The following is a 27979-nucleotide window of genomic DNA, read 5'->3' as shown; positions in this document are numbered from 1 at the left end:
CCAGATCACACACCTTTATTATCCTCAAAATGTAACAAACGGGGTAAGAAATCCCTCCCTCTCCACCTCCCCCCCCCCCCCCCCTCCGCAGTCCAAGGGAAGCATTTAAAAAGCCCCGCAATCAGGCCAGGAGTCCGCGGGTGGGGCTCGGGACGCCGGGCGCCCTCTATACGGCTGTAGTCCTCCCGAACAAGGGGATGGAGACCGGCAGGCGCCAAGCTCCGTGCTCCAGTGGCTCTCGGCTGCTGAGCTCTGAGTCGGTCCAGCTGGGGAAGACCCTGCGGCCGCGGTCCGACTGCAGACAGAGCGCAGGGCAGGGCGGCGCGGGCCGTGGGGCACTGGGCAGGTGCAGAGCCGACGTGTAACCCCGGTCCAAGAAGAGCGGCTTGTAGCTGGGTGGCGGCTGCTCCTGTTTCTCCGCGCTGTCGCGGCGGCTCAGAAAGGGCGTAACGATCTTGCGGTAGAGGCCGCGTGTGTCCGTGAGCACCTCGCTGTAGGGCGGCGGCGGCTCGGCCATCATCACCGCCTCTTCGTAGCACGGAGGCTTGGACATGTCCGATTCCGCTGTGGAGTAGGAAATAATCCACGGGTGTGAGGCCAACTCAGCCTCCTGCAGAAACCTCGGCCAGCCGCCAACCCCAGACCCAGCCCGCTCCCTCTTCCTAGGTTCGCTGGAGAGGCTGTCCCGTGGAAGCCCCGCGGGACGGCAGCGAGCCCTCCCCCTGCCGAGGCCTCGACCACCCTAGTGAGCCCGGCCGCCCCCTGGCGCACGCGGTACTCACCTTGGCGGGGGTAGCTCCAAGGCCGGGGCGGCACGGATAGGTGCGGCGGCGGCGGGTGCGGCAGCGCGTGGTGGTGTGCGTGCGGGTGCGCGTGTGGCTGCGCGGGCCCGTGGTGCAGCAGCGGGTGCACGTGCACGTGCTGGTGGGCGTGCGCCGGCGCCTCAAGACGGCCGCGGTGAGGGGGTGGCGGGGGCGCCAGGCCCGGGGGGCTCCCTGCCAGGCTGCCCTCAAGCTCAAGGGGCTCCAGCTCAAGGGCGCGCAGGTTCTGCTCACGCAGCCGCTCCTCCTGGCGCCGTTTGAGGCGGCGGCGCAGGAAGCTGCAAAAGCAGCAGAGTAGGACGATCAGACCCCAGATGAGCCAGAAACCGGCAAAGCACGTGAGGAACGTGTAGGTGCCCTGGGACATAACCATGGCGGCGGCGCGGGCGGCGGGTCCTCGGCTGCTTCACTGGACAATGGGTTCCTCGACGTGGCCCCGGGCCCGCGCCAAGCTCCCAGACGCCGCCAGCGTCACTCGAGGACCCGCGGCCGGGGGCTGCCCGCAGCTGGGCTCAAGTCGTGCGCGCGCAGGCGGGGAGCAGCAGCAGCAGCGGCGCCCGTTCCTTCCCATGGCGCCGGCAGGCGCGCTGGCAGGCCTCACCCGGGACCGCGTGGAACCTGTAGGACAGACACGGGACGCGGTGAAGGCGCGCTGCAGCCCCCGACGACTTCCCTGCCCGCGCGGGTGCCCTGCGCAATCCCGGGGAAGCCTCTGCGGAACCCCCGCACTCCGCGGGGGCCCGGTGATGTCACCAGGGATGACGTCACGCCCGAGGTTTCCCCGGTAGGGCTTTCCCGTATCTGAGACCCGGCTGCCACCGCCGCAGCCTCCCATCCGAGGTGATTCCAGGCCGGCCAGCAGGAGGCGCGCGAAGGCCAGGTTCGGCTTCAGTGTTCCTGAGAGATTCGCCATCCGCATCTCGCGGGTGCAGGGTACCCCAGCCCCGAAAGGGCTTCAGTCTAACCATAGGCAGACACCCAGGCCGCTGAAGGGGAGCCACTGCGCGGTTGCTTTGCGGCGGGGAAAAGGTGGTTCACCTCCTAGGCCCCACAAGCAACCCGCCGGGGCCCAGCTTCAGCCTGTGCATACGCACCTGGCAACGTCTGGCGTCCTAGACCTTGTTCGTGCTCCCAAACCTGGCTGCCCAGAGCTTGGAACATTCCGGCCCGCACCGCGGCCTCCTGGTTGTCTCAGCTGTTGTAGGGGGGATCAGGCGGACGGTTCTTAGTGGCTACTGCGTGCTACCAGCTTGTCTTTGTCTGAGCCGAACATGCCGCCGAGCGTGGGCCGTTCCCTCTTTTCCTTTCCTTTAAGCGCCTCCGCTCGCTGAATCCCATCTCGGTCTCCGCTTCCCGAGCCTCCTACCCATGCGCAGCCCGACTTGGCCCTGCCCTTCTAGCTCCAGGCCGCCATGTCCCTTCCCCCAATTCCTTTCCCTCTCTGCAGAGGGTAGGAAAACTAGCTCAAGTAATCGGTACCGCCTGGGCCCACATCACTCCAGATGGGCACTTCCAGGTCCACCTCCTCTCCACAGCCAGGGTTGAGAGGGGAACCTTGCATTGTAAGAGGTATGTAGGAGGGGAGCCCTGACTTTGGAGGGACAGTGGCAGGCACTGTTCACCACCCCCTCAGAACAGGAATGAGCTCTTCTTGAATGCCTCACATCCAAGGCGTTTCACATACAGTAACCTTTTGGGGTAATGAATTATTCCTGTTTCACAGATTTTACACAGTTAGCAGCTGTGTGGATGGCAGGTGACGTTTCCATAATTTGAATCCAACCCTGGCCACAAAACCCTAGCCTGGGGTGTTAAGAGTGCTGCCTCCTGAGCTATTTTGTGGGTCTCTTTGGACTCCCCGCCCCCCATCCTCAGCATGCCCAGCCAAGGCACACATGTATTCAGCTCTGGGTGTCACAGTGAGCCTGAGCCCAAGCTGAGGACCCCACATTAAACTTAGACTGGTCTGAGAGCAAGTGGTGGGGGGTGGGGGGGAGCCAGGCCGCCCAGTATATCCCACCCTTCTCCCCAGATGGCTCCTGTCTGACTCCCTGGCTGCTTTGTGCCATGTGCCCCTTAGTGCCCGTGCCAGTCCCTTTCTCCTGGGCCTCCATTTCAGAACAGATAACGGCAGGAACAATAGCTTCACCCGCCCCCTTCACAACCCCACCATGAGGCTGCCATGGCGACGCAGCCCAGATAAAAACACGATGCTGCCAGTCATTGGGGTTAATTAAATCTGTTCTCCTTTTCCTGAGCCCACAGGAATTTTCAGGAGTGCTCTGATGAAGCTGGCACTAACTAGGTACCTCCTTGGCTTGCAGGGCAGGAACAGCTCTGGGTCACAGAAGCACTTCTGGGGCTGGAGGTGATGGAGTTTAGCTGAATTAGAAATACATGCCAAGGACTGTCTGCTGTGTGAAGCCTCGTTTTAGACTCCTTCCATGCAGAATAATCTTATGTAATCAATACCACCTTCCTACTGTGGGGGTCATGCCCATCTGATGGATGAGACAGGCTTAGAAAAGGAAATGACTTGCCCGAGGTCACACAGCTAATAAGGGGAAGAGCTAGGATTTAGCCTGACTCTGAATCCAAAGTCTGTGTTGAAAACTCTCTCCTAAATGATGAGTGAGACGTAAATAAGTATGTGTGAACACTCAGTACAGGAGATTTGGTACCTGTGGGGGGACACTGGCCACACTGGCCAGCCTATAGTCAAAATGCACCTTTCTGTACCTTCTCACCAAAACTTGGTAGTTCTGCTGACCAGCCCTCTGTTCAAGAGTGGGAAAAGGCTACAGGGTGAAAGAGAGGTGGAATGGCAGCTCTAGGGTTAATAAGGAACAAAGGACAGGGACTGCCCTGAGGGGTCTAGCTCAGCTCGTTGGCATTAGAGGCACAGACAGGCCAAACCCAAGATCCGCTAGGTGCCACTGTCGCCTCTCTAGTCTATCAAATGGATATGACCCCCAGCGAGAAGTGGTGCTGAAGATCATGTAAGACGTGATCACCACATATGATCATGTAAGATCATACAAGAGGCATAGAACAAGCCCTGACATGCAGTAGACAGGCCTTGGAGGGTAGTTTTACTTCTATTTAGCTAAATACCAGCCAAGTGACAGAACTATCGCTGAATTTTACAGACTTGGCCACCGTGGTTCTGAGAGAGAAAGTCTGCATACAGTCTCAGCCGAGTTGGCCCTCTGACCTCACACTGACTCCAGTGCCCAGTGTGGAGGGGAGCAATGACAAATGCTTCTGGGGCTGCTGCTTCATCCTGGTGGTCCAGCAGGCCCAGACGGCAGGAATCCTGCCTGAGCTTCCCTCCTGGTCTAGAGGGAGTTGCTCAGTAACATCTCATCTAATTCACAGTAGGTGCCCACTATATAAATGTCAAAGGATTCATTCAGACTTTTCCAAGGGCTTTTCCTAAGCCAAGTTTCTCAAAGCCTTTCCAAAGGGTTATTCCTTTATCCCTTCACGCCTCATGCATACTCCTGGTGGGTCTCGGAAGCCCTTCAGATGCAGACCCTCTGCCTGTTGCTCACAGCAGCTCACCTTCTCCATCCCCTGCAGACACATGCCTGGTCCTTAGTAAATACCAACTCCGACTGTGTGCTGGGAGCAGAGCCTTCAGCCAGGCTCATCCTTCAGTCTGCTGTTTTATGATTTGCTTTCAGTTTGTTTCCTCCTCATTCTCTTTACTTACCTTCTTGTGGGTTATTTAGACATTTTTCAGGATTCCATCTTGATTTCTTTGTGGAGTTTCTGAGTATATTGCATTGTAGGGTTTTCTTAGGCCATACTCTCACTGGGAGCACAGCGGGGGGATGGGAGTGAGCCTGGGGGGCGGGGGGGTGCCACGTTGTGTCAGTTTCCTCATCAGTGGAGAAGAGTGGGCTAATCCAGGCAAAGGGCTTAGAGACACCCCAAAACATGAGCACTGCTGCCCACAGCTTCAGAGCTGAGGGTACAGAGGTGTGCGCCCCAGGGCTGGATGCTGCAGAGTTTTCTCTCAGTTACCTTATAAACTAGGGGAGCATTCTGCCCATTTGACAGATGAGAACACTTTGCTCAGACAGATTAATGGTCTCTGGGGCCTGGTACACTGCTGTGCATACCTCCCGCACTGTTCCTCTGCATAAAGAATTCCAGCACCCTAACCTTAGACCCCAAAGATCTGCTGCTGGCTCTTTTATCTCCGCAAAGAGCCCTCCATTTACACCATCTGCCAAATCCTGTTGTTTTTAACCCTCACTGTTGTGTGTCTTCATCTGTCCACCTCCTTTTGTCCCCCTGTCACTGCTGGCTTGGCCAAGCCACTGTTCTCTCTCACCTGGGCTTCCATTACCATCGCCACCAGTTTCTCTGCACACGGTGCTCCTGCTTGGCCTGCCGTTCTCCACACTGCCTGTTTCCCCCAGGTCTTCTATGAACCCAGCTACAACACGGCCGCACTGCTCTCGCCCCAGCTCTTGCTCCTCAGCCTCTTGGTCTCACCTGTCACCACCCTGGACGTGTCAGCGTCCAGCTCCCTCACGCCCCAGGGATGGCTGAGAAGCCCAGCGATACTGATCACAGTGTTCTGTAGTCGCCTGCGTGCATCACAAGGGCTACATCTGTCTTCATCATCTGGCATATGGTAGCTCAAAAACCACTTGTTGAAGGAGTAACTGGAGGTGTTCAGTTACCTGTTTGGTCTTTTACCTGTCTGACAAGGAACATCTCAAGAGCTAGGTCTGCATCCAGTTCATTCCTGGGACATGCTGCCCATTCACCAAAACATCACTGATAACCAAGCTATCACCAGCTCTCAGCCCTCACAGGGAGGTTTATAAACAAGCTGAGGATACATACATCTACGTGAATAAATGGAAAAGTCTATGTGGAGATTAAGATGTGTACCAAGGGCTCTGAGGTAGAAAGAGGCAAGGGGCTCTGGGTCACAAGGGGAAGCCCTGGACATGAGGCCAGAGCTGCTAGTCCTGTGAAGGAATAGGAATTCAGGCCAGGGGACAGAGGAGAGAGGGAGGAGAGTGTGGTGCATAGAATGAGGGTGGGGTAGGAAAGGTGACCACTCACCTGTCCTGCATGCCCTCCCTGCATATGCCAAGTCCCCTGCTAACCTCTTTATATTCATTGCCTCAGGCAGGAGGGTGCTCACTCATTCGTGTCTGACTCTTTGCAACTCCATGGACTGCAGCCTCTGTCCATTGAACTTTCCTCTGTCCATAGAATTTTCCTGGCAAGAATACTAAAGTGGGTTGCCATTTCCCACTCCAGGGGATCTTTCCTGGCCCAGGGATCAAATCCGAGTCTCCTGCATTGGCAGGCAGATTCTTTACCACTGTACCACCTTGGGAAGTAAAGGTAGCATGTGTGCATGCTAAGTCGCTTCAGTCCTGTCTGACTCTGTGTGACCGACCCCATGGACTGTAGCCCGCCAGGCTCCTCTGTCCATGGGATTTTCCAGGCAAGAATACTGGAGTCGGTTGCCATTTCCTTCTCCAAGGCAGGAGGGAGTTGCTGTCATCCCCACTCTACAGGCAGGAAGCTGGGGCCACTTCAGGCCCACGTAGCCTATGGGCTTATAAAATCCAGGGAACTGTAGAACCTGGCAGGAAGGTCATTTTAGGGAAGCACTGGTGACATTTTTACACTCCTTTCACACCAAGACAAATGAACTGAAACCAGAAAGAAGTGACAGGAACTGTCCCAGCTGCCACCATTGGCCAGGCATGGAGCTGGCCAGAACCTTATTCCCAGCGAGGCCAAGGTACTGGCTTGACACCTTCACCTGCAGGCAGCGTCTCTGTGATCCAACCTCGGCACCAGGCCAGGAACCCGGGGCTTGGGAAACTGCAAATGGGACAAGAGATGGGAGCCCTAGTGGGTTGGTGTCTTCTCAGATCTGCCCCTCCAAGGGACGTGGCTACAGCTCGGAGTAGGGGAGTAGAGGGAAAGCAGAGGGGATTATACCCTCCTTTGAGGGGCTACCTGGTGAACACACAGAGCACTGAGCAGGGAGCCCTGGGTTCAAATCCTCCTTCTACCCAGCTGTGTAAACCCATCCCAGCTATTCCCATGCCTGAACTGAATTTTCTTCACCTATAAGACAGAAATGATGAGACCAGCCTGGCAGTGCCAAGGGAGGAGCAGAATTGATGTGGGATGTGAAAATACTTCAAGACCAGCATACACAGCTACACTTGATAAACGAAACTGCCAGCACCTTGCAGCCTTAAGAGGTTCAAATGTGTTAACTGGCCATGGTGCCACATGTACACAAGCCTGGAGGTAGTCCAGCAAAAACTGCCATCACCTTCCCATGCGTCAGAGGTCTCAGCCTTGTGACTTAGGCTGGACACTGTTCATGGACATGGTTTGTTGACCCATAATCATTTTTTTGAAAAATATTATGATTAGTTATCAACATTTAAAAACCAGGAGACTTTTACATAAATGTCTGGATTTCTGGTTCACCTTGAAAATTGGACAACTTGGTCATACCAAATCCACATTCTCACATGGTGACGTAGACTGCAGCTGATTAGTGCCCTAGTCCACCTGGGCCCTGGAGCCATTTGGGTTTCCAACTCCTGAGCTAGACTGAGCACCCACAGGGGCCAGCAGTGCATGGGCCTATTATTGCTAAATTCCTTCTGCTACCACCAAGGTTTTACAAGCTGACCAGGCCGCAGAGCCCACAAACCAAGGAATGGAGCCTCAGGGATTTCCAGGGGACTGAGGTAGCCCTCACTGCTCAACTTCTAATAGAGAGAGGGAGGGAAGGAGGCAGCCCGGCAGTAGCTGGTCCTATAGAGCATCTGGAGGAGCCTGGCAGTTATTGGCTGCTATTGCCAGAAAAAGGAAAGGGGTACCAAGACCTAAAACATAGGGAATATCCTCATTGGAGGAATGTGAAAGAAGGTTAAGAAAGCCCTTCTAGAAGGCTCTACAGTTCTTTTCTGCCTGGGTCACAAGAGATGTATGAAGCAATACCACAGCAGAGAGGGGCCATACCAGCAAAGAAACGAACACTGGAAAACTAGCTCCACCACTTACTGGTTGCTCAGCCTTGGCCAAGTCACTTCACTTCCCTGAGCCTTGGAGTCATCATCTTTAAAGTGGGGATCATAAACTTACCTTGCACAATGTTGTAAGGACTAAGGAGATCATGGATGCAGAGCGCTCAACACAGGTCTCCGACAAAGCAGGAACAGAATGAAAGGAGCCTGTGAGTAATTCCAAAGGCACTTCTGCCTGTGGGAGATTCAGGCCTGACTTAGGACACCACCCATCTAAGGGCATCTTTGCCTCAAATGCCTAGCTAATGGTCACCTGTGATACCCAGGACACCTCCCGGGATGGGAAAGGAGACCCCAGGGTGGTTGTGATCACTGGGATATTGGGTCCAAGGCCTGCGGTCGGGGCTGGCATCTGCTGAGTCAGGCCTGGGAGAGCTGGCAGGAGGGCCCTTTCTCTCCCCCAGCAAGCTGCCCACTGAGGGGAGATTGGGAGGGGAGCCAGAGGTCATTTCCTCTGACTCAGCAGCCATTCTGCCCTCAGAGGAGCTCCCCTGGAGGACAGGGCATCTCCATGTGGTGCTGGCCTGCCTGCTGGCCAACCTGCATGCCACCCAGCACAGTCTGGGCTTTGTGCTCAGACAAGAAAGGGACACTTGTGATCCAGACAATGGGCTGGGTGCTCCCATTTGGCCTGGGCTTCAGCTTCCCTGGATCAGCTGTGTCCTTTGCTCCTGCCCACGCTGCTCCTACCCCTCCCTGGAGAATGTGGCTTGAGAAGAGGAGCAGAGAGACCCACCGTGAGCCCAAGCTACCGTTTGGCACATGCTCTGGCCATGAGGAGGAGGGAGGTGAGCATCTTTCCTCTACCCTGGTAGGGACTTTCGCCTTTGAAGCACCCAACTCGTGGCAGGCCATTTCGCTGGCTGTGGGTGCGGTAGGGTGGGGGGGGGGGATCGGGGAGGGGATGGGGGGTTGGTGTGGCGGGGGTACGGACCCCGGACCCTTGCCTCCTCCTCCCATGGCAGGCCCAGTGGCTGGGCCGCCCCCACGTTTGCTGCCACCCCAGGAGCCCTGCTGCAACGACTGTAGCCACGTGGGAGCCAGCTCGTGCCCACGGGGCCGATCGCCCCCCACCCCCACCCTCGACGGCTGTGGAGGCAGGCACATCCTGACAAGGCCAGAGGGGCGAAGTTCCCCCCGCCACCGCGAGAGGGAGAGTCCTCCTCTCCCTGCGCCCCTGGGATGCGGCCCCTCGTGAGGTGGGGGAGGGGGCGTCGCCGCCCTGCAGCCTCGTTGCCGGGGAGAGCAACCCCGTTGCTGTGGCAACCGTTTCCAAGCGAACCGGCGGCGGCTCGCGCCCCACTCCTCGGCTCACTGGCGCCCTCCCTCTCCCCTCCCTCCCTCCCTCCCTCCGCTTTGGGCTGGGGGAGGGGCTGGCCGAGGCGGGGGTCCGAGGCGGCGACCCTGGGCCAGGGAGCGGAGCAGCCCGCAAGGAGGGGCTCAGCCCCGGGACCATCTTTTGCCCGCGCTCCAAACCCGATCGGCCCGCCGCCGCGGTACTCACGGGCCCAGGCATCCTCCTTGAGCTCGTCCTCCTGGCTCAGGGCGAGCGGCGCGGGCCCCGCGGATAGAGCCCCAGACCCGGGGGAGGCGGCGGCCCCAGGGAGCTGACTGTAGCAGCGAAGGCGGCTCCGAGCGCTGGGCTGGAGCCGCGGGGCGCGCGCACGGGCGCGTACACGGCGCGTACCGAGTCCGGCGTGCGCGCGCGCGGCAGCCAGCAGAGTGCCCCCACCCCCAGTCACTAGCTGCCGAGGAGGCTGTCCCGGGAGCGAAAGGCGGAGGACCTGAAACCCACCTGCCGCATCCGAGACTCAGCAGGAAGGGCACCAGGCTCACCCTGCGCAGGGAATGCTGACACCACGCCACACAACTGGCAACAGGCTGTCCGGACCTGGCACACGCTGGCAGACTTCGTGCAGGCCGTCGTCCGCCGAACACACAGTATGCTGAGACAAGCAGCTGAGATGGAAAACCTTGACACACACACAGCCACACACACACGGCTGAGATGGAGAACCCTCACACACACACACACACACACACACACAGCTCAACCCGGAGAGCACACACATGTCCTGGCCCCGGTCACATCCTGACAGGCACCGCACGCACCACACGCATTGGGCAGGAGTTGGAGCAGGCAGGCACCCCACTGAACCTCTAACTTACAAATATATGGTCCACTCCCAACTCACATCAGTCCTTCCAGTCAATCAAGCCTGAATATTCATTGGAAGGATTGATGCTGAAGCTGAAGCTCCAATACTTTGGCCACCTGATGTGAAGAGCCGACTCATTGGAAAAGACCCTGATGCTGGGAAAGATTGAAGGCAGGGCAAGGGGACAACAGAGGACGAGAGCTTGATGGCATCACTGACTCAATGGACGTGAGTTCCAGCAAACTCAGGGAGATGATGAAGGACAAGGAAGCCTGGCGTGCTGCAGTCCACGGGGTCGCAGAGTCAGACACGACTGAGCGACTGAACAACAACCCAGCTCAGGGCCCTGCGCACTGTGTTCCCAGCACACACTACCACATGTCTAGTAAGAAGTAGCACATGGAGTACCTAGTGCTAGATCTGTATACCTGGCCTCCAGGGACTCTGTTCATCTTCAGGGAGCTCTAGTCAGGGCCTCCACTGCCTAGGCTGTCTGATCCTGACTGGCCCCCAGCCTCTTAATTGGGTTCTTTGTTTCCAGTCCAAATTCTCCTCCACACTTAGGGTGGTCTTCCAAAAAACATCCTCTACTCATGTTGGCCAGAACATTTTGGGTTGCAAGTGACAAAACCTCAAAACAAATAGCCTCAAGACCTATTTGTGTAATGTAACTTTCCCTGTAACTGGAATGTCCAGGGGATTTTAAGCTATGGTCCCAATTGGTTCCGGGTGTTCTAGCAATGCAATGAGGCATTTATCTGTTCTCTCCACTCAGCTTTCTTCTGCTTGCATCATTTTCAGGTAAATCTGCCTCCATGTGGTGGTGAGGTTGACCCCACAGCTCTAGACACAAGCTATCCATCCCTAGAGGAACTGAGAACACCGGCTGTCCGTCAGTAGTTCAGGCAATCCCCCAGGCTCCTTTTGGATTTGTTTTGGCCAAGTGTACAGAGGTGAACCAATCCAGGTACGGGCGAAGGGATATGTGTTCGGTCACCCAGTATCCATTCCCTTTTCTTTGGGCACCCTTATTTCACTGTGGGACTCACCACACCCCCATCAGGTGCCCGTGATGTACAGTGGGCAGATTCCCAGCCTGGCCATTTGGACTCCTTGAAGCTCAGTAGTGCAAAGACATAAACATGGCTGTAACATCTTGCTTCTGGGGGTTGTGCTACCTGATGAGCTGCCTAAGTCCTGGTTCTCTCAGCTCCTGCATATCATTTTAACACATTCTAAGTTAGCTATAGGACAGCTGTCACTTGCAACCAAAGATCCCTGACAGTGCCCCCTGGGTCACATGCTCTAAGTGTATGTGTATACAGCAAGTGCCAGCCCAGTCCCATCTGAACCATGAAGACTAAGGAGTTTGCCCAAAGGAAACATGGGGTGCTTTTATACATGTTAGGCAGACACTCTAACACCACCACCTAAAATCCTTCAGGACTTCCCCCACCTTCCAGATGAGACCCCACATCCTAGCACAGCTTTCAAAACCCAGCATGGCAGTCTCCTTGAACTTGGCTCCAGCCGTTGCCCCACTAGAGGCTCCAGATCACCCATCTGACTCCTTTTCCGGGAACATGATTCTGTATCCTGGAGGGTCCTAACTGGACAACTCTGTGACAAGGGGCCTCCTCCCTTGCTTTGTGTTGGCCCTCAGTCTCAGCCCTAGCCCCAGCAGTTCTAGAATCATCTCTGCTACAGTGCTGATCACACTGAGTCCCACTGTTCCCCCATCTGCTTGCCTACCAGACTGAGTTCCAAGCTAGCAGGGGGCCTCATCTCCATCTGGGTTTCCAACAGAGCTGGATGGGGACATGAACTTGGGGAAGACTTGTTAGTAAGTGAATTCTGGAACTTTCCTCTGCCAAGGATCCACTGTGGTAAGAACTTTAAAGTGGGTTGAACCCTTGCCAAGAAGTTCCCTGGGTGCCTACCTAGCCTAAGGGGAGTCTGGTGGGAGGTTTGCATGCATGCATGCTCAGACGTGTCTGACTCTCTGCAACCCCTTGGACCATAGCGCTCCAGGCTCCTCTGTCCATGGGATTTCCCAGGCAAGAATACTGGAGTGGGTTGCCATTCTCTTCTCCAGGGGATCTTCCTGACCCAGGAATCAAACCAGCATCTCCCGCATTGGCAGGCAGATTCCTTACCACTAGCACCATCAGGAGGTATGGACCTACCCATCTACCTGGCATTCACTCACCCTCACACACCTGCCCAGAGCTGGGCTGAGGCCTCTGTACACTAATACCTATCTACCCTGTGCAGGCCTTGAACCCAGAGCTGTCCAACTGCAAAGCTCATGTGGCCTCTGTGGCACTGGGTACCTGGCCCAAAGGCCAGGAACAAACCTTTATAGGTGGTTATAGCAGGGGCTGGAGTTATTGGGAGGTTACAGGAACAGGTTTGTGTAGTCTGGGACAGACTTGTGGTCAATAGGGTGTCACTCTTGTCTCTGTGCAGGTCTCCTTCTAGGCCCAGCTCAACTGCTACCTTCAGAGAATTCTGATGCCCACATGGCTGGTCTGCATCTGCCTCTGCCATGACCTAACTTGCAGCATCACCAGTGTGCATTTCTGCCCAGCCACATTTCCTGGTTCAGAAGCAGAGCAGAGAAATGGCTCTAATACATGTGTACGGCCCTGGGCAAATCATGGAGGTGTCCAGACAAGACTGAGCAGGTGTTCCCAACAGGAGCTCCCACCCTACTCCACAGGCGGCTCCAAACCCACAACTGGTGGCCAGGCTGCCTTGGTCTTGGAGGATACTGCCAGCTGAGCCTGCCTCTTCAGCACAGGCAGTCAGACCCATACCCTAGTGGAGACCCAAGGCTTCTTCCCCTCAGGCCTCATCCCATTGAGGAAACTCGTGGGGCCCAAAGGCCACCAGAGTTTGGAGAGGTTACCCCAAGATCAGTCCTGAGGCCCTTAGGCCTTGGTGGAAGGGCAGCCTCCACCAGCCCCACTTCCAACCCCTTCCCACTTCCAGCAGGGCCAGGGAAACAAGGAGATCCCTGGACCACCAGGGCCAAGAAAGAGGCAGGCAGGGGCAGCTAGCCAGGTTTGTGCTCGGACTGTATTCACAGAGACATGTGGCAGCTTACATTGGACAAAATGAGTAATAAAAATCGGCCTTAAATATGGAAAAACTGGGGCCCTGTATCCCACACTACCATTAACACTGGGACCAAGAGGGCCATCAGTCTGGGAAGGGCTGGGGTTGGGATGCAGGCACACAGCCTCAGCCTGCCCCGTTCTCTCTCTCTCTCTCATTCATACACACACACACACACACACACACACACACAGAGAGGGAGGGGCGGATTATTGCTGGGCACGTGTCTGTTTCGAGGGGAGTCTGGAATGTTTGAGGGTTGGTCAGTGACACCCCCACCCCTTCCCTTCCTATGACCTGGGCTGGGGTGTTCTGCAAGAGGTGACTCCAGGACAGGACACAGCACAGGGGACAAGGTGTCCCGGGAGCCGGAAGGCAGAGGCAGACCCGTCTGGGACAGCCTGGGCAGTGGAATGAGGGGTCCCAGGGGCAGCCCAGTCTCTGGTCACACTTTGGCACAGGCCTAGGGGACCCAGTGGTCCCAGATCCACCTCTGACAGGCGCTGAGAATGGACAGTATTGGGCCCCAGAGGCGGCGGCCTAAACCCAGGGCAGCAGCGGCAGGCACGAGTCTCACTCAGAGGTCGGCGGTGGCAAGCACAGTGCTGAGGGCCCAGGGGCCTGGCCTGGCCCAGCTTTGCCTATCCAAGCTGGGCCTGAGGTGTCTGGAGTGTGTGGCAGCAGCCCCTCTGCTGGCTCCAGGGTGAGTCTTAAGAATGTTCTGGTTGCTATATACATTCATACAAAGACATAAATACAGAAAGCCCCGAGCTCCACAGACAAGAGCTGAAGGGACGCACCTTTGTCCCAGGGGACGGCCCAGGCCTTGACCACTCAGCCAGACCAGGGGCTCCGGGGCAGAGGGCACTGGGGACAGCTCCGGCTGTGTCTCCCAGGCCACAACTTGAGTGGACAATGGGGAAGACCACTGTGCAAAACTGTAAACAGCGTTCGCAGTAGCTGCTACCGCCAACCGCCCGGGGGGGCCCCAGGCTGGGGGCTAGAGGCGGGTGGGGAGCTCGAGGCGGGCGGGAAGCTCTTCCTCACTGTCGCTGCAGTTTCCACAGCAGTCCTGCAGGGCAGGGGAGACATGGAGGGAGAGAGGCAGAGCACGCGCAGTTAGCCACCAGGGCCTTTGCCTGGCCCGGCCCTGCCAGGGCCGACCAGGAGCTGATCAGGGCTGTGCTCCAAGGAGGGGGTTCCCCACGAGGGGCCCAGAGCAGCAGCTCAGGCCAGACACGTGTGGACACCAGTGCAGAGGCTGCTGGCAACAGGCTGAAGTTAAGAGGGACCAGGTGAATCCCAGGCTCTGCCAGGGCCCTCTATTCTGGGGCTGGTGGATGCAGGGCACGGGGAGACAAGACGGCTAAGCAAGGCTCGCAGCTTGCAGGTGCCAGGTGCAGGGCACGGCAGGGGAGGGGAAGGAAGGACGGGTAGGGAGCGGGCACCAGACTTCTTTCGCCCACATCTTGCCTCTGCCATGGAAGGGCTGCCTGTGGCTCCCCGGGGCTGGGCAGCAAGGCCAACCCACGGGAAGCCCACACTGCTCACCTCTGGAAAGAGAAAAGAGGCCATGAGCCCAGCCAGGGGTGGGGGACAGGCGGGAATGAGGCCAGAGACCCTGGGCACCGCTGACACAACTGGAGGATGCCCACTCCCCCGCATACGGGCACCAGCTCTGCCTCCCACCCGCTGTCCCCAGGAGCTGGGCTGGGGGCCGAGGTAGGACACTGCTGGGGATTACCTGGCGACTGAAGAGTCTCTGCAGCAGTCCCTTTTTGGGGGGTGCTGGTGGCTGGCCCTTCCAGTCTAGGTCTGGGGGAACTGAGCCATCCAGCCCGAAGACGTTCAGCTCCTGGAAGCACTCGGTCTCCACCATCTGCCACAGAACAGGCAGCTGTGAGCGCTGCCCCTGAGGTCACCCCCAACCCTGAGACCCCCCCACCAGCCACCGGCCGGGCAGGTCCCCACCTCGTTCTGCCAAGGGATGGGCACACTGCCTGTGGCAAATTTCTGGTAGAAGTCCTGGTCAGTGGGCTCTAGCTCCACACCCTTAACTGTTGAGAACTGTTCAATGTCCAGAACATCTTTGCAGTAAATGGCCTGGGGCTGGGGGAACATAGACAGTGGTCAGACAGGAAGACCCCACAGGAGACCAACTACAGATCATCATACTAAGTGAAGTAAGTCATACAAACACAAATATAGTGACATCACATGTGGAATCTAGAAAAATAGATTCAAATGAACTTAATTTACAAAACAGAAACAGACTCACAGACATTTAAGGGGAGAGGATAAATAAGGAGTTTGGGATTAGCAGATACATATGACTATATATTACACAAATAAACAACACAGTCATACTATATAGTGTGAGGAGCTATGTTCAATACCTTGTAATAAACTACAATGGAAAGAATCTGAAAAAAGTATGTATACACATGTACATAAACACATACATATATCTTATCTGAATCACCTTGCTGTACAGCAGAAACTAACACACAACACTATAAATCAACTTTACTTCTAATACAAAAGTGCCCCATGCACTTCCTGAGCGTGACAATCCCTTCTGAGGCCCAAGTTTCCCTCTAAACTGGGGATCACCCCTCACTGCTCATGGACTGTTGAGGCTGCATAGCTGACCCATGACAGTCCATCAGTCTCCACAGTGCCATATGGAATCAATAATAGGCAGCCCCCACCCCTGCCTGTACACAGCTGTCTGGGGGCAACTGGTAAAGGGAGAGCAGGCTGAATCTCAGCCCCTTCAGCTGGATACCCCATGCAGGGCTTGGAGCTGATGGGTCCCTCTGTCCTGGGATGGCCAATGGCACACTCCATCTCCTTCTGCTTCACAGCCAACAGTCCCTGTGCCCCCAGCCCCCTGCCAGGAGCCCACCTCACTCCAGAAGGCCACTTCTTTTTTCATCTTTGCATTGTTTTCTAAATCATACTGTTAAGGATGTCAAAACATCATCATGTAAAATCATACAGCTGCTTTTCAGAAAAGTCAGCAGTTCTCCCAAAGGTTAAACATGTTACCATATGAGCCAGTGTTCAATTCCTAGGTATATGTCCCAGAGAAATGAAAACATATGTCCCCACAAGAACTTCTATGTTAACGTTCAAATAGCATTATTCATCACAGCCCCATAACAAAAACAACCCTAATGCCCATTGATGGATGAATAAATACACAGAAGGTGCAATATTCATAGAATGGAATATTATTCAGCCATACAAAAGGAATGCAGGACCAGTAAGAACTACAACATGGGTGATCTGGAAAACATGCAAACTGCAAGAAGCCAGTCACAAAGCACCACATATTATACAATCCCGTTAACATGAAATGTCCAGAACAGGCAAATATAGAGAGACATACAGCAGATTAGTGGCTGCCAAGGGGAAGGGGAATGAGGAATGACTGCTAATGAGTAGGGGGTGTTTGGAGGGGAGGGGTGATGAAAATGTTCTAAAATTGATTTTGGTGATGGTTGCATCTTTATGCTAAAAGTCACTTAATTATATGCTTAAAAGAAGTGAGTTGCATGGTATGTGAATTCAATAAAGCGGCTAAAAACTGTATCCCCATCAAGCACACTTTTCATCTGCTTCTAAAAAAGTTAAACTCCAGGGCACTGATTTTCAAGAGTAACTGAGATGATGTGCAGGGAAGCTGGAGTAAAGCTGAGTGGGACAGCCAGCTCTAAGGCAGGCTGCAGAAGTCAGGCTTGCAGTTCAACTGCTGATGGCAAGGCCCACACCTCTGGGCGCTGGTGAGCCCCACCTACAAGATGCAGTCCTACGGAGGCAGGGGCCTCCCACTCCCACTTCCCAGCTCTATGGCCCCACCACCTGTCTCCACCCCTCAACACTCCTGCTCCACATTCCCTCTTTCCCTGCCCACACTGGCCTCCACTGCTGCTCCACCTCTCAAGGTTGGTCCCTGGACTAGGACCTTGATGCCTGGCTGCTCCTCCTCCCTGGAACGCTAATGGCCCAAATCCTGGCACAACTCTCTCCTTCACATATTTTAGGTTTCTACTGATACATATCCAACAGCTACTCAGAGGCCATCCTGTCCAAAAATACCCCCACCCCTCCACCACGCCTTTTTCACTTACTGGCTTATTTTTCTATGTCTTCCCACTAGACCATGAAGGTAGGACTAGGTCCTACTGACTCTGTGACTTCTGAGATCTGGCACATACTGGCATTCAGATACTTTGTTGAATGTGTAAACAATCACATGCATGATTGACAGCCACCAATCTGGCCTGCCCATCATCACCTTCCTTCTTCCCCTGTGTTCTTGGTGAACTGTCAATCACAGGACTCAGTCCTCTTACATGTGAGGTGAGGGCAAGCACATGACCTAATCTTGGCCAATCAGAAGCTTCCTTGACTTTATACTGAGAAGCTTGAGTGGGAGAACAGTCAACAGGTGACAAGCAGTGACAAGAGGTGGAGTCCTGGCCACACAGTGTGAACCACTGACGCTGGTCCTACTCTGGGACTTTCTGGCTAAATGAACCAAAAAGCCCCACGTTGGGCCTAAGTTTGAGTTGGACTTCTCCCACTGAGAATCTGATGACTCCAGGATGTTTCTGATAGCAGATGCCTGACCCACTGAGAAGCTCAGTCAATGAGTGAGATTCTGCAGAGGGGAGTGTTCTGCTCACAGATGGGAGGTCAGCGTTGCCAGGTGCAGGGGGCAGTGGATGTCTGGCCAGTCCAATGGCCCTTCCCCCTGCTGGCAAGGAATCTTGGTTTCCCTTTGGAAGACCAATCTTCCCCACTTGCGTGGCACGGGTGGGCACGTGGTCCTGATGTGGCTGCTGAGGGGCATCCGAGTAATTAGGCAATGAGCAAAGAGGCACTCTCTGTCTACCAGGGTGGCTGAGTCATTAGAATGAAGGCCTGATACCCTGGGGACAGCTGCCCAAGAGGGAAGCCGGTAGTGGGGAGGAGGAGGAAGACAGAACTCCTACAGCACTGCTGGAGCCCCGGATCCAGTGTGCCAAAAGCCAGGCCTTTCATTTTTAGGAGCCTGGTGAATTGTTTGGTTGGTTAACCCACTTGGGTTTTCTAATGCTTGCACTGAGCAGGTCCCAATCAATGTTCCAAGAGCCCCCAGCTCCGCTTGGGCTTGGCCCTGCCTTCAGCAGGAGTGGGTGGCACTCACATCAGGCTTGAAGGGTGGTTCCAGCATGCCAGCTCCCAGCCGCTTGAAGTTCAGCTTCTTGAAGAGGGGGTGCTCCTTCACTTCTTGCGCGCCGCCCCCACCACACCCCAGGCGTTCGGAGGGGTCCTTGCAGAGGAGCTGCATCAGGGCAGTGGCGGTTAGGGTACCCTTGGGAGAGGTAACCCCAGCCCCAGCCCCGGCTGGTTGCGCCTCCTGCTGGCGGCCGTACCTGGGTGCAGAGTGAGCGGGCCTGTGGGGAGAAGTGCTCGGAGTACTCCTCAGGCACCTCCTTCACCAGCCGCTCCACTTCCTCCCGCTTGATCTTCTTTTTCCTCTGCTGGAAGGGTGACTGGCCTGCGATCATCTCATACAGGAGGCAGCCGAGTGCCCACCAGTCCGGGCTAAAGGTGTACCGTTCGTTTTTTACCACCTCTGGGGCTGGGAGGGACAGCAGGAATTAAGATTGGGTGGGAGGCAGAATTGAGCCCTGGGAATGCCCAGCTCGCATGTCAAGGCCAGGGATCAGTTCAAACACCCAGTGCAGCAGCCAGTGCCAGGCAGGCACCATCAGCAGCCTGGTGGGGACCACGGGGAGTAGGGGAGCTCACAGCCCACCAGGAGGAGCTGGTATGGCCCTGCAGGGTGGGCTGGGGGTCGGGGGTCAGGTCTTCTGATCTTTCAAGAGAAGTCAGAAATCATATTTTTAACGTGAAGCTGTCTGGGTTATCAAATGCTGGTGACTACTTCAAACTGTTTGAAAAACGATTTGATTTAAACACAGATGGAGGCCAAATTAGACCCAGCGTGGCTACCAGTTTGCAACCTCTAGCTTCAATGTCAAAGAGAGGAAAGAAGATGGCAACCCATTTGCTGGGTGTCGACTGCCTGCTAAAGCGGGCAGGTGGGGGGTTTTGCCTCTACCGCCTCCTTTCAGCTTCAAGGCAGCCCTGGGAGCAGGCTGCAGGCAGGGACAGTGAGGCTGAGAGAAGGAGAATGTCTGGCCCTTGGACACATAATAAGGAGACGGTGGAGCACACAGCTGGAGCTCTGTCTACTGTGTCACGTGCTCTCCAGGGGAATTTGGGGCCTCATCATGGCCCCTACCATAGATGGGCACTCCCACTCCTAGCATGGGCAGGTTGGGGCAGTGGAGGAAACAGGGCTATGGAAAACAGGTGTGAGGCCCTTGTCTTTCACTGGTAGCCACCTTCAGGCCCAGTTGGTAGGAGGGCCTCAATGACTATGCAAGTGAGTGAACGCTGCGGATTCAGTGTGTGGAGCCCTGGCTGAGTCTTGGTCTCCTCATCTATAAAAGAGGAACATCAGCTCTTTCTGTTCCGTGAGGTACAGGAGATTTCCCAACAGAAGTGGTGGGACTGGACACACGACAGCAAGAGGACCCAGGAGGCTGGTGGGTCGGGGGAAGGCAGACTCACCCATGTAGCCCACGGTGCCCACACGGCCTTTGATCGTCTGGCCTTCGGGTACGTGCACAGCCAGCCCCAGGTCAGAGATGCGGATGTGACCTGAATGTGGGTGGAGAAGCAGGGAGGCCCATTAGGCAGATGGGCACACCTCTCCCATCCTTCCCCTGCCCCTAGGGGCCCCTCACCCACCATGGTCATCTAGTAGGATGTTCTCTGGCTTTAGGTCCCTGTAAGGAAAGAATGGCAGGGTCAGATGCTGCTCAGCTGGCCATACAGCCAACGGGGCCACCCCCTCCTGGTGTGCTTAGTCGCTCAGTCATTTTTGACTCTTTGTGACCCCATGGACTGTAGCCCGCCAGGCTCCTCTGTCCATGGGATTCTCCAGGCAAGAATACTGGAGTGGGTTGCCATGCCCTCCTCCAGGGGATCTTCCCAACCCAGGGATTGAACCCAGGTCTCCCACATTGCAGGTGGATTCTTTACCAGATGAGCTACCAGGGAAGCCCAAAAGCATTACTAATAATAATAAGCAGAGCTCCCCACTGCCGTGTTCTGTGTACTTTCCAGCATTATCTCGTTCATTCTCTACAACCAGCTGCGAGGCAGGATTTAAAATCTTTGCTTCCCAGGGAAAAAAAATGGTGTTGTGAGCAGGGAGTTAACTGGCCAAGGCCACATAGGGATGACAGGGCCAGGATTCACACATGGGTTAACCAGACCCCAGAGCCTGGGTTCTGAGCCACACTGAGCCTAGCAGCCTAGTGAACATGGGTGAGCGTGGAGCCCGAGCCAAGGTCCGACAGACTTGTGCCCGCCACAACAGTGCCAGCACACCAACATGCCTCTGCAGCCTTCACCCCAGCCTAGCCGCAGCCCCTGGCCGGGAGGGCCACGCCCCTGCACCTGTACACGATACGCTCCCGGTGCAGGTCCTCCAGGCCACAGCAGATCTCTGCTGCGTAGAAGACAGCCCGAGCCTCAGGGAAGCCAGCCTGGCCCATGTGGTAGATGTGGAACTTGAGGTCGCCTCCGTTCATCAGCGTCAGCACCAGGCACAGTGCATCCTTGGTCTCATAGGCGTAGGCCAAGCTCACCTGTGACCAAGGGGACATGAGCCCTGAAGCAGAGGCCGTGGGATGCCCGGTGGCGGGGCTAGCGCCAGCCACCCAAAAACTATTCTTAGTCCCACTCCCTGGGGCCATCCTGCTTCCCAGGCCAGGTGTCAATATCCCAAACCCGCCCCTCCCAGGCATCTCTGAGGGCAGGAGAAGTAGCGGTGCCTGGAGGGGGCGGGTCAGGGAGGGAAGAGGTCTTAGTCCAGTGAGTGGGGAGGGCCGGTGTGGCCGTGGGGGAAAGGAGGGGTCTCCTGTCTGTACTTACTACAAACCTACTGTTCACTTTCTCCAGAATCTGCTTCTCGTTGAGTGCCATGGCTTCCCCTTTCCGCTTCTTGATCCGCTTCTTCTCCAGCTTCTTGCAGGCGTACATCTTGCCTGTGGCCCGCACCTGGCAGGCGCATACCTGGAGCCAGGATAGAGGGGGCAAGTGGGGACCAGCTGCGGCCTTCCTGAGGGTTATAGGCTCAGAGAGGCTAAGGGGATGGTCAGGTCCCCTGTACCCCACCTCTGCACTCTGCTGGGCTCTGGCCTGGCCACTCACCTCCCCAAAGCCGCCTTTGCCCAGGACTCGGTACTGCCTGAAGGTGTTTTTGGTCACTGGCTGCCTGTGGACAAGGGGTTGGGAAGCAAACACTAGCTGAGCAGGGGCCTGAGACCCATGAGAACGCCTTCAACCCGGCCCATCTGGGGCCAGCCTTCAAGGAGCTCACCTTTCCAGCCACTTCCACTGCAGAAAACGGTTGAAGTAGATGCTGTCGAGGTAGTCGGCAAAAGGGGCCATGCTCAGGTACTCATGGGTCAACCTGTCGAGAAGGCCCAGCCTCTGGTCAGCACCTGACACCCCCCATTCTCCCCTCGATGGGCCAGGCCCCCTGTTATGTGTATGCTCAGCCTGAAAGGCAGAATCCTTGGCCAACCCTCCTGCTAGCCCACCTGCGGGGGAGACGGATATCCGATGCTAAAGCCCAGGATGCTACCTGAGGGGAGGCAACCTGATCAGGGTCACAGAGCAGGGGCAAGGCTGGGGTGAGAGACTGAGTTTGCTCACCACCTGCTGCACTGTTCATAGCCCTCTGGGTCTGCAGAAGCCCCCTCCTCAGGACACAGTTCTCAGCCTGAGGGCAGGGAGAGGTTTACCGAGTAAGCTCCTGGAAGAGGTCTTTGCAGGGTCCTTCCTCCAGCCGCTGGGCACAGTTCGTCACCAGTTGCCGGGGGACCTCGGGGATGAGGTCAGGACCCTGGGGACAGGCCACAGACAGGTCAGGGCAAGACCTGCCCACCCCCAGGGCAGAGATCTCGGGCTTGTGCTGGGTGGCCAGGGGTACACAGCCTGCTTAGTGGCTGAATTTTCTGCAGCTCTCCTTGAGGCATGGTGAAGCAGAGCTGCTGGGCTCAGTGTCCTGGCCCACCCACCTGGACTCCTTGCCCATGGTGCCACCTGGTGAGCCTGGAGTAGCTCCAGGGGCACACTCTGCACAGGCAGTGGTCATTCCTCTCACCATCACTGAGCTCTGTCCACTACCCTAGTCCCTGCACCAGTGCTAACTCACCGTGTGGCTCAGAAAATTCTGCATGAGCCGCAGCCCACATGCCTTCCGCTTCTCATCAGGGGTCACTTCATACTCGGCCTGCGGGGGTGGGGGTGGAGGCAGAGAAGGCTTGGGGTTTGGATGGAGTAACAGGTGTGAGGAGACGGGACACACATGTGGCCCGGGACCTCTGCCCACCCTTGGTGTGGGGCTGGGCCGCACTCACCACCCCGTCCAGGAAGGCAATGCAGCGAGTCAGCTCAGGCCTCGTGGCGCAGAACTCTCGGAACAGCAGGCGCCCAATGGGCTGCCGCTCACACAGGCTGTGGTAGTCACGCTCTGCAGGCAGAGGTGGGAGCTGCTGGATTCCTGGATTTGGAGCCTGCCGGCAAGGCACTCCTGTCCACACCGCTAGGCCCGGAGCCCCCGCCAACAGCTTCCAGCCCTGCAGTATGGCAGCCACTGTCTCCTTTAGAACCCTTGCCACAGCACTGAGGCGACACCACTGTTACTGCCATCGTAGCCCTGGGACTCCAGGGCCCAGGGAGGCTGAGTGATTAGCCCCAAGATCACACAAGCAGGAGTGTGGCTCCAGAGCCGGGTCCTCACTTCCGGCTGCTGACTTCCAGTTCGCACTACTTGTACATACGTCATGGTTGGGGCTGGGTGTGGTCTGTGTGGTTCCGGCCCAGCTCTGGCCCAGCCCACACCTGCTGCCTGCCTGGCGAAAGTGTGGGAGGAAGCTGTGGCTTCCGGTGAGTTCGAGGCTAAGCCTCCTTCCCAGCGGTGGAAGCAGCCATGGTGTACTCCTGGCCCACGTGCAGGCCGTCAGAGGGGGTTTGGGCCCTGCTGGTCAAGGCTTTGTTGGGCACCCCCAGGGCCAGGCTGGGTAGGGCTGCGCACAGGCCTGGGTTCCACCACCCCAGACAGTCAGTGTGTGAGCTGACTCCAGCCCCCCCTGCACATTCTGCTCTGTCCTCCGAGCCCTGCTCACCCGAGGCCTGGTCCTCCCTTCTGCAGCTTCCCTCAGACTGCCCCCAAATCTGACGCGGGGCTCCTCCCCATGCCTACCCCCACCGCCCGCTGCTGTCCTGTGCTGTCTGCCCTCCACCCCGCCTGGACCCAGGAACTGAAACTCAGCTGGGTGGTGCAGCCTCCATCTCTCTGCTCCCCGAAACCCCCACAACCCTCTGGCCCAAGGCAAGGTCTCAGGGGAGGCTCCCCTGGCACACCAGGACTCTCTCGCCTCTGCACCCCACCCCACCCCGCGGTCTCAACCAAGGCCTCACCGAGGCTGAGCCGTAGCTCTTCACACTGGCTGATATGGGGGAACTGTAGCATCTGCCGCCATTTCTTGCTTTTGCCTTTACGATTCCCGCCACCACCTGTGGAAGCAAACAGGCGCTATTTCTTGATTCCTGCCATTGTCATCCTCCTTGCTACCCTCAGTGTGGTCCAGAGGCCTTCAGGGTCCAGCCTAGGCCCAGTCCACTCTGAGAGGCCCCTTGGGCCTTCCTTCTGCATGCAACATGCTCTTGCTGGGTTTCAGGACACACATGGACCCCAGGCCCTGCTGCTAGGGGCTCCTAGGCTGGAAGAGCCAAGAAGGGATGGAAGAACCAAGAAGGGCATGAGGCCAGGCCATGGGCGGGTGGGGGTGGGAGGTGGGGTTTCCAGTTAGCTTCAGCAAGGCTCAGCTGCTTCCAACCAGGTAGGAGTTTCTCTTCCAAGTGAAGATAAGGACACGATAGTGGGGGAAACTGTGTTAAGTCCAGGCCCAGAAGGGAGACATCCTGGGACGTGTGGGACATGCCTGAGAGATGGCAGAGGGCAGCTGAGTCACCAGGGAGGCTCCAGGCCCCTATGACGGGACACTGCATCAGATGCAAAAGAAGTGGTGGCAGGAGGCCTGGTACCTCATTTTACCTAGCTGATCCCTCATCTGTAGCCGCTGGGCAGCAGCTCAAATGCCTACAGAATCAGACAGGTGCGGTAAATATGGACCAGATGGGAGACAACAGGGAGCGGTGGGGAGTGTGGGAACCGGACCCCTCAAACGGAGACAGCTGCAGCACAACCGCAGCTGACTGCTTGACTCTGACTAGGCAGGAATGCCAGCTCGGTGTGGCCAACTCTTCAGACTTTTCAAAGTCAGCCGGGAATCTGGACCGTTACACGAAATACCAGTTCCTATATTATATAAAAAAAAAAAAAAAACCACTGCAGCCAAAACATAAAACATGTTAGAGAGCTAGACAGGTGTGGCCTGTGGGTCATGAGGTTGAACATGGTAGAAGGGGCCTGAGTCTTGGCATCTTACAGATTTGGGTTTGAATCACCCCTTTACACTTCAGACTGTAACTTGCTCTCTTGTGTGTTAGTCGCTCAGTCGTGTCCGACTCTTTGTGACCCCATGGTCTGTCCATGGATTTCTCTAGGCAAGAACACTGGAGTGGGTTGTTATTCCCTTCTCCAGGAGATCTTCCCAACCCAGGAATCAAACCTAGGTCTCCTGCATTGCAGGCAAATTCTTTACTATCTGAGCTACCAGAGAAGCCCCTAACTTGCTCTCTAGGAACCTCAGTTTCTCCATGTGTACTTCAGGTCCTCCAGAAGTACTGTGAAGATGACTAACAGAGTCTGTGTCCAGTACTCAGTAGAGCTGTGGCAACGGGTGGGGCCCAGCTCCAACAAGTCAGTGGCAACCTCTGGCCACCACTTTCCCTTGCCTGGCCTCAGTTTCCCCTATGGTTTATGCAGCTTTGTTTCTATCTAGCCTGGTTGAAGGCAGGCGGTGTAGGAGGGGCCGCCTTCCAGGGAAGGAGCAAGGCTAGGTTCTTCAGTGGGCTCCCTGATCTAAGCTGCCTAGAGGAGGAAGTGTTGCACGGTACCCCATTGGGAAACCTGGTAGCAGCCCTCCCGCAGCCTGAACCCAGCACATCCCATAGTCATTGCTCCACTGTGAGTGAGCAACAGACCCCCACCCTCAACCCACGGCAAGGCCTCCCCAGAAGGGGAACTCCTCCCCCACCCCCGCAAGTCCCTCACCCAACCCTCCATCCGCCTGCTACCCCCACCAGTTACTTCCTCCTCCCCCTCCTCTCAGCCACATCAAGGCAGCAGCGAAGAGTCACATGCAAATATCCTGTCCTGGAACTGCCACCAGAGTCAGTGGGGCTCCTCCCCACTCCACCCCAGCCTGGACCCTTCCCATGTCTCTGGGGGTCTGGGAAAGGAAGGAGGATTAAGTGAGGGTTCACAATCCCCAGTGCTGTCCCACTTCACCCTCACAGCAATTCTGACAGACCTGGCTCAATTTTATGAGAAAGCTGAGGCCCTGAAATGGGGAATCAATTTGTCCAAGATTACAAAGCCTGGAGGTCCCAGAGGGAGGATTCGAACCCAGCTCCCTAGGACCCCAGGCCAAGCTCTTTTCCAAACCCAAATATGCCCAGCATCTATCAGGTGTCAACTGAATACATGCAGTCCAAATCACTCAGGGCCTCAGATCACTTGGGAAACGGGCAAAAGCCTAGGCCCAAGCTGTCAATCAGCTCATGAAGGGATTCCAACGCACTCAGTCTATAGACCATGGTTCAGACCTCAGTGACAACTGGGATTTCCTTTAGTTTTCAATGTCCCATCCTCAACAATGCCACAGAAAGAGTTACTGAAGTTCAGAGAGAGGAGACTTGTTTAGAGTCACCCAGGTGAGAGGGACAGGGCCAGGTTGGAGTAAGGATTCTCCAAAGAAGGAACTGGTCCTAGTCTGGTCATAACCTCCTATGCCTCGCCCATGGCCTAAGGAAGCCTGTCAGAAGGTGCCTACATTCTCTGGCCAGGCAAGGCAGTGTTCTCAGCAGGCTTGAAGCCTGAACTGGCTACAGCCCTAGGGAGGGAGGCCTGGCCAGGCTCTCCCCTCCCCTCCTCCCTGGCTAGCTGGATGACGAGGCAGAACAGAATCGGCAGATGCCCCCAGAGGCTGGGAGGAAGGCCTAGCCCCAGGACTTGATAAGGGACAGGAGATAAAGAAAGCTCTGGGCACTGAGGACCCAGCCTACCATGCCCATTTCCAGGCAGCACCTCCCCAGGTCAACATGCATAGGGCAGGCAGGGGGCACCAGATGCTGTGCCAGAAAGCATCTGTTTCCTACAGGCTGCACCAGGGACATGCTGTGTCCTAGGCCTGAGTCAACCCGTCTTGCTGGGTCCTGGGGGCTAGTTCCTGATCTGAGCCTCAGTTTCCCACTTGTAAAAGAGGTCAGAGAGGCAATGCAGATAGCTCTACCTGCCTGAAAGCCCAGCAGAGTCCTGATCTCCCTGCCCTAGAAATGTCTTCTTTACTGGTCCCCAGCACCCTGGACAGGACAGGGTACAGAGTAGGTGTTCGGTGATTATGTTACTGAGGTGAACAATGGCAGGTGAGGGGCAGACCGGGTCTGGTCCTTATGCACCCCAGGATCCTCATAGAGCAGGTGTCTGGTAACATGAGGCACTCAGTAACACCAGGTTCACTAGACAGGCTCCCTCTGCCAGGCCTTGCACTTAACAGTCCTACCAGCCTGGCATGCTCCCTTCCTTCAAAACTCAGGTTCCAGTTATTTCTATGCCCATCTGCCCCACTAGTCCTGAGGGCAAAAACTGTTACCCATTCCCCTCTGTCCCCAGTGGCAGTCATGCGGGTAGCATAAATGACCAGCAGTTTCCCCACCTCGGGTGGGCTCTGCTACGGCAGAGCCTCGGTTAATTCCTCCAAACCTTTTACCCTGCACCAACTTTGCGCCGACCCAGGCTGGGAGCAACCCAGGTTGAATCTGGGCCCGGGCACGTGGGGTAGGCTGGCTGCCCCTTCCCCTTCCTGAGGCATCTTCTTAACCTCTCACCTGGGAGAGGCCTCAGAGAGGCTCTGCCGGGGCTGAGGTCCCACCCTTCCCTCTTCCTTCCTGTCTCCTTCTCATACCCCCTTCACCACCACCACCACCCTACTCGCCGCGAGGGCGGCGGCCTGACTCCCGCCCCTTCCTGGGCTCTGGCTCCCGGAGGGCAGGTGCGGAGGAAAAGGACCACAGGCCGGAAGGGCTCGTGTCCGCGAGAGGTGCGGGGCGTGGAGCTAGCTGCCCTAGGGGATCGGGAGGCTGAGACGCCCCGCCGAGCTCGGAGGCCGCGCGCCCGCTTTCTCTGCACCCGACAGCCTCACCTTCCCGGGCCTTGAGTAGCACCGTGTTCGCTACGATGTTCTCGAGCTCCATGGGCTACGGCGCCGCCGGGCCCGCCGGGCCGCGCCGCCGGCTAGGACTGCGCGAGGGGGCCGGGGCCGGATGGCGATCGGCGAGGCTCGGATCGGCTCGCAGTGACCGCACCGCGGCCTCCGGGGCCTCCCGGGCCGCCGCCGCCGCCCGCCGCTCACTCTCCGCCCCCTCCCGGGGGCCACCCGGGCTCCGGCACGCCCCGCCCCGGCCCGCCTTCTGTTTACTTTACTTGGCCAATAACTGGGCGAGCGCTCCCCGCGCCGTC

At 56.7% G+C, this 27979-nt stretch overlaps 2 protein-coding genes and 1 long non-coding RNA gene across 14 annotated transcripts; 1 reads left to right on the top strand and 2 right to left on the bottom strand.

The window, feature by feature from the left end:
* Positions 1 to 83: 83 nt before the first annotated feature.
* Positions 84 to 9635, bottom strand: PRR7 (proline rich 7, synaptic). 4 transcript variants are annotated; one of them, XM_019964714.2, is made up of 4 exons: positions 9420 to 9635; positions 7974 to 8090; positions 783 to 1439; positions 84 to 564 (listed from the first exon to the last, which is right to left on the bottom strand). In XM_019964714.2, the coding sequence occupies exons 3-4, from the start codon at positions 1192 to 1194 to the stop codon at positions 167 to 169; spliced, it is 810 nt and encodes a 269-aa protein (XP_019820273.2). In that variant the 5' UTR covers positions 1195 to 1439; positions 7974 to 8090; positions 9420 to 9635; the 3' UTR covers positions 84 to 166. The 4 variants fall into 4 exon arrangements, with proteins under 4 accessions (XP_019820273.2, XP_019820274.2, XP_070649439.1 ...); XM_019964715.2 differs by lacking the exon at positions 7974 to 8090; XM_070793338.1 differs by lacking the exon at positions 9420 to 9635 and having other exon boundaries at positions 783 to 6686; positions 7974 to 8164.
* LOC139184128 (uncharacterized) lies at positions 8168 to 13385 on the top strand. Of its 5 annotated transcripts, none has more exons than XR_011567616.1 (4): positions 8168 to 8703; positions 10876 to 11960; positions 12170 to 12248; positions 12544 to 13385. It is a non-coding gene; the product is annotated as an uncharacterized lncRNA (long non-coding RNA). The 5 variants fall into 5 exon arrangements; XR_011567617.1 differs by lacking the exon at positions 8168 to 8703 and adding an exon at positions 9603 to 9856; XR_011567618.1 differs by lacking the exon at positions 8168 to 8703 and having other exon boundaries at positions 10479 to 11041; positions 11830 to 11960.
* GRK6 (G protein-coupled receptor kinase 6) lies at positions 13138 to 27883 on the bottom strand. Of its 5 annotated transcripts, none has more exons than XM_019964711.2 (16): positions 27663 to 27883; positions 23755 to 23850; positions 22692 to 22804; positions 22487 to 22564; positions 22074 to 22174; positions 21647 to 21739; positions 21478 to 21541; positions 21199 to 21339; positions 20722 to 20912; positions 20008 to 20045; positions 19828 to 19917; positions 18621 to 18829; positions 18392 to 18529; positions 15166 to 15303; positions 14939 to 15073; positions 13138 to 14266 (listed from the first exon to the last, which is right to left on the bottom strand). In XM_019964711.2, the coding sequence occupies exons 1-16, from the start codon at positions 27712 to 27714 to the stop codon at positions 14195 to 14197; spliced, it is 1749 nt and encodes a 582-aa protein (XP_019820270.1). In that variant the 5' UTR covers positions 27715 to 27883; the 3' UTR covers positions 13138 to 14194. The 5 variants fall into 5 exon arrangements, with proteins under 5 accessions (XP_019820270.1, XP_070649435.1, XP_070649436.1 ...); XM_019964712.2 differs by lacking the exon at positions 13138 to 14266 and adding an exon at positions 14457 to 14747; XM_070793334.1 differs by lacking the exon at positions 27663 to 27883 and having other exon boundaries at positions 13138 to 14268; positions 22692 to 22910.
* Between the last annotated feature and the right edge of the window lie 96 nt (positions 27884 to 27979).

The sequence above is a fragment of the Bos indicus genome, chromosome 7 (genome assembly GCF_029378745.1).
Source record: "Bos indicus isolate NIAB-ARS_2022 breed Sahiwal x Tharparkar chromosome 7, NIAB-ARS_B.indTharparkar_mat_pri_1.0, whole genome shotgun sequence".
Lineage (NCBI taxonomy): Eukaryota > Metazoa > Chordata > Mammalia > Artiodactyla > Bovidae > Bos > Bos indicus.
Note: the sequence above shows the minus strand (reverse complement) of the source record. Positions and strands in the feature narration are given on the sequence as shown.

Bases quoted from the DNA above. Each gene is read 5' to 3' on its own strand.
- PRR7 (XM_019964714.2), bottom strand. From the start codon at position 1,194: ATGGTTATGTCCCAGGGCACCTACACGTTCCTCACGTGCTTTGCCGGT. The intron at 565-782 runs GTGAGTACCGCG...CCTACTCCACAG, and splicing joins TTGGAGCTACCCCCGCCAAG to CGGAATCGGACATGTCCAAG.
- GRK6 (XM_019964711.2), bottom strand. From the start codon at position 27,714: ATGGAGCTCGAGAACATCGTAGCGAACACGGTGCTACTCAAGGCCCGG. The intron at 22,175-22,486 runs GTGAGTTAGCAC...GCCTGTCCCCAG, and splicing joins AGAATTTTCTGAGCCACACG to GGTCCTGACCTCATCCCCGA. The intron at 20,913-21,198 runs GTAAGTACAGAC...CCTTGGTCACAG, and splicing joins AAGTGAACAGTAGGTTTGTA to GTGAGCTTGGCCTACGCCTA.